A 13,262-nucleotide genomic window follows, 5' to 3' on the forward strand; every position below is an offset into this window, starting at 1 on the left:
GACTCAGCAACTCGTCTTTTGTGTTTTGAGTGGCAGGCATGAGAGCGTAGGGGCAGGACATAATGTGAGTCCACTCTGCCTAAGCGATCAGCCTCCATTTGCTGTCTTATTTCCTAGCCGCATGTGTCAAGTTACTGACTTGCTGAGAGACTGGATGTAGTTTCCTCTGTATTTTTCCAGCCACGTGTTAGTTGTTGCCAGAAGAGTTTTTGCAGCAAGACAATGTGTCCTACTTCACTTCTCATTTGTGAGACCTACCTGTCTGCAAGACTCGCTCTGAGATGCTTCCTGCAGGGAAATTGGGAGCAGGTATTTTTTCCCTTCAGTTTTTCTTTAGTGTCTAAAAAGAGAGAAAAAGCAGGCAGTGTACAACTGGTTTTCTCTGTTTCAATATATAAAATAAGCATTTTTCGAACATCTTTTTAAATTACGAGAAAAGTCATTCCCAGACCTTGCTCCTTTAGAAGCTTCTAAATCATTAAGTCCTAAGTTCCACAAAAAGGAAAAAATCTCTCTTCCGTTAGCTTTAGCATCTGTTTCACTAACTTCCCCTTAAGTAGACCAGGTGCACTTGAACATTTTCCTTCCATCCTACTGTATATTTTCTGTCCAACCTTCATGAATAACAGAGGCTTAATAGGACTTTCAAAGTATGTGCAATGCTGTAGAGTCAGGTACAGCAGTAACAGGCAAGAGCTCACAGCTGGGTCCCAGCCAGACTGAAACAGGGTGCAGCTTAACAGTAACAGATTTTCCATGTTGATGAGTGAGTGATAACCAATGCCTTGTTTTCTTGTAGTGAGCGGAAAGAAAGAAGTCTTGATGAGCTCCTGAAAACTGTATTCAGTGCTCTGCAGCCAGCATGGAAATTCCTGGAAGAAACTAAAGGAAGGGCATCTTGTCCCGTTACCAGTTAACATGCCCTTTTTAAGAATCAGGAAAATGTACAATCTAGCTCCCTGCTATGTGCATAGATCTGGAAGGAGTGGAGACTTCAAACCACTGGTACAAAGTTCACAAACTTGGTGATGTTTCTCAATAACAGTAAGTCCTAAATATATCCTGAAGTGATGTTGCTGATCCTGGTTTTTGTGGGGAAGGTGCATGTTTTCTTGTGACCAAAGCTGGGTGTTCCATGTGGACAAGGTCATTTCTTCTGAGGACTGGTAACTCTCCGGAGACCTTTCAATCGATTAAGCAATTCCGTAATGAAATCCTACAATGAGAATTGGTTGAAGAAGGATGTCATGTTAATTCCAGTGCTCACCAGCCCAAAGAGTTATTCCCACATTCGCCTCCATGTTGAGCAGAAACCAGAATTTTGACATATATTGAGCAAACCTGTCTTTTAGCTTAGGAAAGGAACCTTTTGATGGATGAGGAGAGTCTGAAAGCCCCTCTGCTTCCCTTCCCCTGTCTCCTTCTGGAGCAGCCATGTTTACTTTTTCCCCAGGAGCCAGCCTGCCCCTCTTCATCCCAGAAACCTGCTTTTTCCACCTTGAGACGGCCTCAGGATGCTCTTGTCCTGTTAGGTCCCACTGCTTCCTGTTGCCACCATAACCTCCTGCCCACTTCAACTGCCCTCCCAATCTAGGCCAAAGCAAGCTGTCCTGCTTGTTGAACCTGTAAAGCTCTGTGTTGTGGATTGCAAACCATCTCGGAGCTGTGCCAATTCTACAAGGAAGTGGCTGGCAGAGAAGAGTTGGAGCAAAACACAGGTAGGACTAATGATAACCTGGAGCAGGGGCTGAGGACAGGCAGAGCAGATAGGTGAGCAGTTAATGGAGATAAACTCGAACTACTTTGCTGACACAGCCAAGGACTATGAACTAAACTGGACCATCTGGTTATTCCAAGCAGAAGTCAATGTGACTAGTGCAAACTTTACCCTCTGCAAGACAAGTAACATCACCATAAAGGAGTGTGCAGCCTTTCTTCACCCAAAGACATAGCTGCATGTCCTTGTAATTACGCAAGGTCACTGGAAGTGTTGCAGCTTGTTACCATTTGTGCTGTGTGGAAGTCCAGCTTCCTCACTTGGATGGTCAGAGGTGGCCTGCCACAGCGTGCTGTGGAAGTAAATGCCAAGGATACATACCTTTTCAGTCAGTCCCTTCAGAGCAAATCAGTTTGTTTCCTCTGCATGTTTTCTGAAAATAGGCTGCTGTGATCTTTCAGAGGGGCTGCATTCAAGATCACCAGGATGAAACTACATGCTTTGGCCAATGGGGAAGCAATATCTGTAGTTAGCAAGTTCCACGCTGTCTGTTGCCCATGAATCAGTAGAGCAAACTCTGTTCAGTTATCTCTTCGGGAATGTGGGGTTCTTGCCTAAGATCTGAAGTTCAGACACTCTGAAAACTATTTTGCTATTGCCAGCCTTGTCTGCTGAACCCCTGCTAGGAGACTTATCTGTAATGATTGCTACAGCCAAGTTTAATTTCAATGATAGTTTTGCATCCACCTCATTTTCTGTATGTTCATCACTGTGCAGTTACGTAGGCTCAACAAGATGTGGAGACTGATGAATGATGTCCAAGCACAATGTTCACATGCAGTGCGTATGACCGAAGCACTGATGGGGGACCCCATTCTGCACAGGTATGCAGTGCTGTGTGGTGCATGCGCTGCGCTGCAAAGTACAGGGCTCCACTTCTTTGGGCATTGCGACAGCTTGTGGGATTTCTCTAACTCCAAACCAGTACTTGTAAAGTTTTCATGGGGAAAAAAAATATATGTAAAACTAATTTATGTGGCCACTGCTCAACAATGATCCGCCCAATGCCATCTAGTTCCATCCCATGTTCTTGTCACTCATAACACGAGGGTGGTTTAAGCTAAGAATGCATTTAGTTAAGTGTGCCAAGATGGTCATGTGAGCTGTATCACTGTATGGCTTTTCTACACTGAGAACCAAACAGCAACTCAGGCTTCTCAGCTTAGGATGTCCAAAACAAGGAATCACATCTCTCTGGTTGTAAAGAGTAATTCCTTATTTGCTCCACTACTCTATCTTCAGCTTACTCATGTAGACTTACATGTATTTTTCTAACACAGAAGAATAAAGTGGCAAATACTTCCCATTGGGATTTAAACAAATCTGCAGCATCATGTTAGGCACAGTAGTATCTTGGCTGTTCAGCCAAACATAAACAAAGACACACTTTTATAGCACAGTGTAACACATTGATGTTGCTTCACTCACCTCTGTCGGGCTGGAGCACTCGTGGAGGATTTCCTAAAAACCAAGAGGAGTCATTTTAGTGTTTTATGAGGTGACCTATTCTCTCCTCCCTACAAAAGGGGAATATAATCTCAATACATTTGGCAGGCAATGACACAGGGAAGCATCATGCAACACTGCTTACACATATTCTGTACCCCACACACCATTACTTCTCTTTGTGAAGGAAGTCACTAACTTAAAGTCACCAAGTCCCTCTATCTGACCTGTAGTTTTAATTTCTGTTCTTCGTTCGGGACCTCCAGGAGATCTTCAAGATCAATTTGTGGTTCAGGAGCTGCTGCATCTGTTTCTTCTCTTAGCTAAAAAGAAAAAAAAAAACAACCCACAGGTAATAAACCTTCAAACTTCTAAAAACTCTAGAGGCCATCTTTGAAGAACTGAGCAGCTGAGAAGAAAGTAGTTGCAATAATAACACTGTGCTGTGAAGTTGAGGTCAGGATAGAAATCATCTCAAAATGAGGTTCTTGCAAAGAGGGCATGGATTCCAGCCTTTCTGTGGTGTCTGCTGCAGCCACGCATGCTGATGTACACGTTCTTCATCTTTTCCTACCTCAACACTTCATCCCACTGCTCAGGGATTTCTGTCCATATGGGAAAACCCTTTAAAGAATCTCCAGCTGTGATTGTCAGCTGCAGTGCAGTGTAAGCCAGCATGGGACAACCCTCGTCTGTGAGGAGTGAACACAAGCGTTCACCCAACAGAAACCCAGTGGGCTTAATCTTAAGAGAGGCACAGCTAATAAAAGGAGATTTGGGGCTTTTAGGCTAAATACATTCACATAGTTGGTATTTATAATAAGGATTTTTGCAGTAATGGAGAGGAAAAAAAATACCCTTTTGAAAGGCCTAACAATATTTTGCCAGCTTTCTCTAACAGACGCGAGAGGGATAAAATAGTCTCTAAGGTAAGAGAGACCCCAAGCTTTAGTGGTTGGAGTTGTAATCCTGTAAGGCATGGGAGTGTTAGCTGGAAACATTTGTAAATGTTCACAGACACATTTTAGCTCCATGTGTTTCTACAAGACTGTAAGGCAAGCAGGCTGTGGTTTCCAGTGTGTTTGCAAAGTGAATCTTTGACAGCACAACGCTAGTGATATTTTAAGATAGTAACCAGCAGAATAAGGATACTGCGTTAACAGCGCAGTACGTGATTGCTGGGTAGCATTTATGGATGTGTATGTAAAACATTAAACGATAAAGGCAATACTTACAGGGAAAAAATAAACTTGTTCTGAGCAGTCTGTGATACCAAGCTGGAGGGGAAGTAGAAGGCCTTTGTTCAGCTTAGTTATGCAGCTGACTTAGGGTTAAATGTACTGTACTGTGAGCCACACAGCATTTCCTCTTAAAAGTAGTAGTTTTTATGTGACTGTTTAGACAACAGGTGTTGATCCAGCCTGGCTTTGTCTAAGAAGCTAAATAGGCGAGGAGGGTGAGACAGGGTGGGATCTGTCTGTGGCTTTCTGGTCCTAGTATTGGATGGTGTTCTGGCTTCCACGTGCAGACAATCATGTTGAAAATCAAAATCGTCTGAGTCTTAGTTTTGTTGCAAAAAGCCTCATGATGGTAAATAGCATAGCATTGAGATTATCTGGATCAGGGGGTGATGTTTGAACTAGCCTTGCTGGCATTTGAAGCTGCAACGCTGTTTATTTGACTCTGTCACACAGGTTTCTGGAAGACACTGAGGAACATTGCACTGCCAAGGGCAGCTGGAGCAAAGGAAGAAGCTGACAAGGAGGCAATGTAATGGAGTTCTATGGATCCAAGGAAGCCCACACTAGCCGGGCTAGCTAAGTAGTCTTGCCACAACTCACAGAGGAGAGCAGGAGGACCTGCTGGACACCTGAGTGATTACAAGTAATTTACTGTGGCACATGTATTTATTTGAAAAGATCCTATGTAACCCCCTGTTGTACCCTACTAACAGTCTCTGACCTGGCACAGCATCATGTTATGTAGTTCCTGGTAGTAAATCTCTTAGGTTGGTCCAAATACACAAGGAAGTTGGGAAACCTGTTGTGCTGGAGACATGCTAGCAAAGGCAATCCACAGCCAACCTGTTCCTGTAAGGGCATGGCTGGATTTGTAACTAGTGCCTGCTGGGATTTTGTAGCAGGGAAAAAAATATCCCCTTTGGGCAGCTACTCTGATGACAGTAAACAGCTCCTAATTCTCAGAAAACCAGAAGCGATAATGTAACCTGACTTGGTTTTTCTGATACTTTCGCAAGTGTACATCTGTAGACTTGGGCAAGTAAGAGTAGCACACAGGGAGCCTCATCTTGGGTCATGTTACTGGTGGTACCAAGTGCTTCTTGTCTATCAAAAAAAAAACAACCCACCAACCCAAACCTTCTCTTTAAAACGGCAAAAATTCGCCAAAGGGCAAGACGTTCTGTTACTCAAAGCAGCAGCCCGTTCTCCTTGCTTACCTCTGGCAAATCTCAACAGTCAGGCTAAGGGCTCTCTGAACTGAGCCGCCAGCCCCAGGGACAGCCCTTAGAAGCCAATGCAAGCATGGCTGGCGAGTGACACTGTCACTGCTGCTGTTCTTTAGAACAGCATTCACTCCCCAGGACCACTACTCTAGCACTTCGCAGACACACTGAATTTTGCCTGGCTGACTAGGTCTACCGATAACATCTGCTCCTATGTACACTATATAACGTTTCATAATGCATTATCAGCTGAGAATTTATTACTGTCACTTTATGAACTATAGAAAACAATTGGAAATTCACAAGTCTTGAAGAGATTATGAGCTTTTATCCTTTGTCACTTTTACTAAACCTGCTATAAAATTGTTTGGGAAGTCTAAGAATGTTAATTAACACAACACGAGCAGTAGTATACTCATTTTCAGAGGAGCCATGCATTTGCAACAGAATGAAGGACTTTTTTCTCCGTGTTTGTTTTCTGCTGCATATTCTTTGCATATGGCATAAATCAAAACAGAAACTATTTTTCCTTCCCAACATGGCATGAGAACCTGATACGTTCCCACAGATATCAAATAGGAAACAGTCACAGAGAAAATGACAATAATAGTAATTATAGTAATAATAATAAGTAACAACAGCATCCACAATCATAAAGATGGCCTCAGAGACTGCTCCTGAAGTTTGGCTCTTCAGCCAAGGAGCTGACACTGTTCTACATCTCTCAGGCCCAGAAAATCAGCCTAGGCAGGCAAAAGCTTCCCTGTGCCATCACAGCATAGAGCACAGAAATCACCGTTCCTGGGCTGTTCTAACATGTCCACTTCCACTGTCAATTGCCATTTGAAACTGCTGGTGCTCAGAGTGGAAGACTCAGAGCGATCATCAACTCTTTTTTTCCTTGGATCTCAAAAATGTGGTTAATGCTCTGCTGGGGTGCAACTACAGAAAATGGCAGAGAGCTTAACGGTTTATTTAGTCTGATCCCATCCAGGACATGAATAAGCTGTTTTACGTAATTTGTTAAACCCATCTATGTCTTCTGTTGAAGATATACGGGGTTGTGAGTTAAGAAAGTTGGGTTCTCTTACTGTATTAGCCATTGCCCCACAGATAAAAGAAAAACCCTTAGTCAAGCTATTTAAATGGGTTTAAGACTATGATGTACAACGTGGGAAATCCTTTCATCTTTTCCTGTACCACACTCCAAAGGAATTATCTCAAACAGGGTAAAGCACTGTCCCTTCTGAAAACTCCCAGTGTTAAATGCCATCCATCTAATCACAAAACATGAATAGAAGCAATACTACCCGGGCTAAAAATTCAGTGTACTCATCCAGTGCTGGAATTCAATTTAAATGTCACACCACCCTGAGGAAAAAATGTCGCATCAGCTCAAGTAAAGACTGGTACCATTCTGGAGCTGGACCTAGGCACTCCTGGATCTTTATTAGTGGGACAGCTCTTAGATAGGCAGGAAGAATTTAGGAGGGACTGTTTCTGGTGCAAAGGAAATCTCAGGCAAGGAAGACAGCTCTGGGGGTTTGTGAAGATGAAGGCATCAGATCTCTACATGTAAGGATGGTTTTGGTGGTTTTTTTTCTTTCTTCCCCTGCTGCCACTAGTGTGTCCAGCCTGCAGCTACAGGTACAGCATTGCCTGGAGTGTCTCACCCAAACAGCAGCTATAGCTACGCCCTTGTGACTATAAGGAACAGGGATACACTGATAGCTCTAACCCAGCTAGCTTAGGCACTGCAGCAAAGCCACTCACCACATAGAGCTCAGCAACAAGAAGCATCCTGGGCTTGTACATGTCTCCAGGTTCTGCTGCTCATGCTAAGCAATAGCCACACAACCCCCAGCAGGTGCAAGACCAGGCAGTGTAAAGATAGTTGGAGTATATCGCTGCAAGCTTCTCTGCCTGCAGGCACACCAGTCAGAGTGCTGTACTAGGTGGCAATAAGATACCCGGTGAAGGCTGAAGATGAGAAGCTCTTCCCAGTCAGGCAGAACAAGCAAACTTCTGTCCCAGCACACAGGGCCACTAGTCCATTCACCTGGTGACTGAAGCGCTGACTTGCCCCAGCTACTCACCCGGCATTGGTACAGCTCCTGCAGCTGGGCGTTGATCCATTCCTCCAGGTCTAGCCAGCGCTGCAGGTCCTTGCGGTTGTACTTTATGGTTAACTTGCCCAGTTTCCTGTGTGAGGATTCCTCCCCAGGTTTCTCTGGTGTCTGGAAAGTCACCCGGGGCAGTGCGCTGGAGTTGCTGGCCATGCTCACCACCTCTTTCCCTGACAGCAGGAACTCGTCTGCCCCTGGGCTCCCTCACCCCTGTTCTCTGTCCCCTTTCACCAACGCCTCTCTGCAACTCACAGCAGTAGCTACTCACGGATGCCAAAGGCGGGCAGTGTAGGTGATCCCAGGGAGAGAAGTGGGGGGACCACACGCCAGGGCAGCAGCCAGGCTCTGCAGGCAGAGTTACAGCAGCAGATTCTTGGGTTTCACCATTGGCCGTGCTGACAGGAGCAGGGAGGCAGGCAGAGGAGTTGTTGTAATAACATCTGTTGTTAAAAGAAGCCAAGTGAACCAAGGAATTGATGAACCAAGTTAGTTAATATTTAACGCAAGTCATCTCCAAGAGGTGGGGAAGAAGGAGGTTTTAAATGACTGTTTTCCTACAGGCATAGCTTAAGTGCATGTGCAATTCCAGAGGGCTGAGCCGTACATTATGCATTGAATCCTGCTGCATTCAAGCTCCAAGGGCCTCTGTAAACTACTTTGCCTGCAGCTACAGGGTTTAGTTCCCATTGAAATGGCATATTTAGCATTTTCCAGCTGAAGCACCGGATCCAGCACAGGTAAGGAGTGGTCTGCAGTCAGGTGGCTACATCCACTCTTTTACAAGAGTGGGAATACTACGTCAGTGACACTGCAAGCCAGACTTGGGCTCAGTAGTCCAATTTTGCAGTATTCTACAATCTCAAATTTATTCCACCTTTCTCAAAAATTTCTGTAGAATTCCCGCTGGCCTGAATTTGAGATCATTTGAGGAAGGTGCTTCTGAGATAAAATATCTGTGGTCCTTTTTTAAAAAAAAAAAAACAACAGTATTTGACATGATGACACTGCTGGGGAAGGCCTGTCAAGGGGTATAGCACTATCTTCTTCCCACAGAAAAGTATTTATGGTAAACAGGTTCAGGTTCACCTGCTGAAGTATCATAAACTACTATTGTACTATATAATATCAAATATCATTGGTTGGTTTACAATTTCTTACTGGAAGACAGGTTAAAGGTCTGCAGCGTTATTCCCCTGTGCCATTTTAGAAGAACATGTGTGAGCAGCGCTGTTCGGAGGAACAGAAATCAGGCTGGCTGTGTTTAAGGGGTGCCAGGGCACTGGGATACCTGTGTTCACTCCAGACCCTGTATCACACCTCTTTATTCATCTGTTCCCAAAGCTCTCCAGTGATCTGTCCAGGGAGCTGCCCTATCCAATGGACAAACCAGCTGAGACTCTCCATCATGAAGCAGATCCAGCAATGCCAGTGTCATGATTTATGTGGAAAAAGCAAGTAAGTCTCTCTGCTGCTCCTGGCAGCCAAAGTACTTCCAGTTTGGAGACCAAGAGCTAGAGAAACCAAAGGAAAAGCAACCAGCCCTTCTCCCAGTGCAAGCTGCTGCCGGGCAGCATGGGGAAATCCTGCAGGGTGGCTGGTCTCCTTTGGAAGTCATTCCCACTGCCCCTGCCAAAGCCACATTCCTGTGCCCAGAGGGATGGCGGTACAGCCAGCCAGCAACATCTTGTATGTAGGGCGATGGAAAAATGGGCAGGGCCATGCCAGTCCATCTTTTCATCCTGAATATGAGCAAAAAAATAAAAGCCTTTTCTGACAGAAAACTCCACAAAATGCTGATCCTGAAACTTACTTCCACGTCAGTGAGGGATAAAGTATTAAAATATACCTGACACTGTTACCATCTTCTCTGCTTTTCAGACAGCCTAAAATTTCTATTCAGAAGACAGCTGTCAGCTATTTAAGCAGCTTTACCCATTTTTCCTTGATGCTTGGCTGTATCCTCCCTCTAATCTCGCTCCTGAACCCATCTCATTTGACCAAAATTTCCCAGAAAAATCCATGTTGTGAGAGGCTCAGAGCATACTCGGTGAATGCAGATTCTTCAGAGATTCTTAACTATTAGAAACCTTGCAAAACCCACTGAACATCCTATAATGTGTTTACAACTCTTGACTTTTCAAAGGTTAATATGCAGGCCCAACACAGGCAGATGTTCAAGGTAGCTCTGGACCAAAGGGCACACACTGCCCGGTGTCAGGTTCTCGTCTCCAAATAGAAGTGTTCTATTTTGGTGTTCATGGACTGACCTTTTTTAATAGGGGAGAACAACCTTGGTCTCAAGGAACTGCAGACAGGCTGACATTAAGATCTGAGAAAGAGGACCAGACTTACAAGAGAAGTTACCTGGCATCCCTGAGCCAGTCTACAAATTTGCAGCGGCTGAAGGGCTGGCAGGGAAGTTGCCTCCGTCGTCCATTCCCTGTGCTGACCCTGGTGTGCTTTGTTAGCAGTTTGATCCAACTCGACATGAAAGATGGGGTTTGCCCTGTTAATATTCTGCCAGAATAGTTGAATTTATGAAGCACGGGATCCACAGGTCACAGGACAGGTGTGAGGAAGAGGGAAAGGGGAATATAAGGTGCCCTAATGGCTCTTCAAACAGCTTGAGCTGCTGTTGATTTGTAACCTCACTTGATCATGAGCAATGCACTGAGATACCAGATCAGAAAAGGTCCATGAGCAGGCTCACCCCACCACCCGTACACTTGTTGACAAAGTACTAAGCAGACCCTGGTGCCCTAGTGCTGCTCTGTCAGCGTCACCCTACAGTGGCATAAAGCGTTCAGAGGGTGATGTCTGAGGCCACCTCAGGAAAGCTGTAAACCAAAGTGAGCCAGATTGCAGGATGTTCATCATACTGCTTTGGCTTATATGAGCTTAGTCATGAATTGTTTGTAATGAGAAGGTGGCAATATAGAAATAAATGTTTACAGATAAAGCAGACCTCCCCCAGTAATAAACTATTTTGATCTATCATTGAAGCAAGAGGAAGAAGTGTGCCAGATCGCTCTGTGAGGGTGTGGTACATGTTCCTGCAGGGACAGGACTGGGTGCTTCGTACAAGGTAAGCTGTATCGATCCTTTGAACAAGGCAGCACCTCCCGCGGGTGCCCCAGCCACCTGCCGTGCTGTAGGTGCCAGCTGCCACCAAGCAGGAAGCAGCTGCGTGACTTTGCACAGTGCTGCACCCCGTCCTGTCCTTTCCTTGGATCCACGTAGCCAAAGGGACAGAAGGACATTCACCATTTTGTTTGGACACACACAGTGAGGGGCATCTCAGGGATCACGGGCATAGCGGGGAGAGGTGATCTGATTTTCAGACTCGTTATCTCTCCTTACAGCCTTGGGCATACAACCTGGACCAAAACCATCTCATCAGACAACATGTTTTTTCACAAGAGCTGCGCACACGTAAGCTCCAATGGTTCTCCTGCAGCAGTTGCTGGTGATCACATCCTCTGCAAATCTGCTTATCATTTATGTAGGGAATAAAGGGGGGTTAAATGTGGCCAACACATTTGAGCATTACACTAGAACACTGTGTCTCAGTTTCCATGTGTGTGACCAGGGGTTGCTGCTTCTCCAGGCCTGCCCCAAGGGTGAGGTTTTGCCTCTAAAAGGGGGGGGGGGGGGGGGGGGCGGGGGCTTTGATATTGTGGAAATGGGCTTTTGTGACTGCCTGTGGCCCCAGAGAGGGCCAAAAACCAAGCTGAGCATCTGTGTCACAGTGTCAAGCAGTTGTGATGCTGATCCAGGCAGCAGAGCAACCAAGTGCATGAGGCAGATCTGGTTACGCTCCTCTGACCTTGGAGCTAATAATCTCCGTCCCACGCCTGTGACCCAGGCTGGTGCTTCCCTTTCTCTCTGAGCTGATGACTGCCATGCATGCTCAATAATTCAGCAGGGCTCCAGCTCATCTTTCCAGAGAACCAGGTCGGCCCCTTTCCCTGGAGTCCCAGCCTAGAGAGGAAGAATGTTTCCCTTCAAGACAGACAGAAGCCACTCTCCACCTGTTTTAGAAAATAATCACTTTCCCTAGGGTTGCAAACATGATAGTTAACACAAATTAAAACAGGGAAGACACCAGATGTGACTGTATCAATATTACATTGATGCTGCGAGGTAAAGAGGTTCTGCACCCTCCTGTGAGCAGGAGCAGTCACAGAAAAAAAAAGTTGTGGAGATCAGATGTAGCCAGGGCTGGAGATTTAAAAAAATCTAGAGCCCCATGTGAGCAACCCCAGTATACCCAGCATCTTGACGTCATCCACTTCCATCATTCCCCAGTGTCTCCACAGGAGTGTGGAAGCCAGAAAGGCTGCATTGTTGCCCCAGAGCTCTAGCAAGGAGAGGGGGAGCAATCAGCTCTCACCTTCGACTCCTGGAGACTGAAGGAAGCAGCCAGGGGTTTCCAGCTCACAGTTCCCAGCTCTCACTTGAGCAGTGCTGCTACCTTCCCACCAGCACGCGGAGGCGAGCCTGTACACTCTTCAGTCAGGTGATTGGTAATCAGCCTTGCTCCTCTCCCCCAGCAGTCTCACCTTTCATAAGGCAATGAAAGGGCAGTGAGAAGGAGGAATGCTGAGATAGAGGAAAACATTTCTCAACTTAGTATTTGACTTTTGACTAATCAACCCAAAATTGCACTATTTGGCACCACCTCAGAAAATAGAAAGGTCTCAGCGATAAAGATAAGAGGCCACATGAGCTAGCCTGCCTGCCTGCCTGCCTCCTGCCTCTGCTCCTGGCAGCCCAGCGAGGCATAAAGGCTCGTGGCTCAGCAGCAGCTGCGAAGGGTAGATGTGAAATAGTTCTACTTACTGCTTTGGCATACCGGAGGAGTAGCGCACCCTGGACTCTATCCTTATTTAGGCAATTAATTCTGCTGATCTGCATCCATCCACTGACACCCTGTAGGCAGTGACATGAGTAAGCATCTGCACTGAGGAGGAAGACCCTCCCCACCTGCCCCTTGAATGCTTGGGTGAAGCTGGCAACGTGAATTAGATGCCATATGGATTATTTGGGGATCTTCGAAAACCTGTCCAGGTTGTTTTCTTGCCCTCCCTCCTGTGTTGCTTTGCTGTTTCCCTACAGAAAGAGGCCTGCGGCACTGAAAGCATTATCGGTGTTTCCATGTGGCACGGAGGTTTCAGCAGTAGTTGAATGGTAGGGCTGGAGACGGGAGAGGCGCTGGCTGAATAGACAAAGGGGATCTTCCTGGTTTTCCAGCCTGCTTTTAACGTTTCAGGCTTGCAGAGGACACCTGTATAGTTCTTGCACCAAGGAGTTTATTGTGACCCCAACTCTCGGAATGGTGCAGTTACACTGGCAGGGACTCTGCTGCTCACACCTGCAGGGAAATTGCCATCTACGAACACTGGGGAGAGCAGCCTTCCACGGGAGGCACTGGCAGCTGGCCTGAAAG

At 46.0% G+C, this 13,262-nt stretch overlaps 1 protein-coding gene across 1 annotated transcript; it reads right to left on the reverse strand.

Annotated features, from left to right (window-relative positions):
- Positions 1–1,012: 1,012 nt before the first annotated feature.
- PPP1R14D (protein phosphatase 1 regulatory inhibitor subunit 14D) lies at positions 1,013–8,365 on the reverse strand. The gene is made up of 4 exons (XM_005438716.3): positions 7,784–8,365; positions 3,451–3,546; positions 3,206–3,238; positions 1,013–1,216 (listed from the first exon to the last, which is right to left on the reverse strand). The coding sequence occupies exons 1-4, from the start codon at positions 7,964–7,966 to the stop codon at positions 1,148–1,150; spliced, it is 381 nt and encodes a 126-aa protein (XP_005438773.3). The 5' UTR covers positions 7,967–8,365; the 3' UTR covers positions 1,013–1,147.
- Between the last annotated feature and the right edge of the window lie 4,897 nt (positions 8,366–13,262).

Source organism: Falco cherrug, chromosome 7 (assembly GCF_023634085.1).
Source record: "Falco cherrug isolate bFalChe1 chromosome 7, bFalChe1.pri, whole genome shotgun sequence".
Taxonomy (NCBI): Eukaryota; Metazoa; Chordata; class Aves; order Falconiformes; family Falconidae; genus Falco; species Falco cherrug.

Excerpts from the sequence above, each read along its gene's own strand:
- PPP1R14D (XM_005438716.3), bottom strand. The coding sequence starts at position 7,966 with ATGGCCAGCAACTCCAGCGCACTGCCCCGGGTGACTTTCCAGACACCA. Across the intron at positions 3,547-7,783 it reads AGGAGCTGTACCAATGCCGG|CTAAGAGAAGAAACAGATGC; the intron begins GTGAGTAGCTGG and ends TTTTCTTTTTAG. Across the intron at positions 1,217-3,205 it reads AGTGCTCCAGCCCGACAGAG|GATTTCATTACGGAATTGCT; the intron begins GTGAGTGAAGCA and ends TTCTCATTGTAG.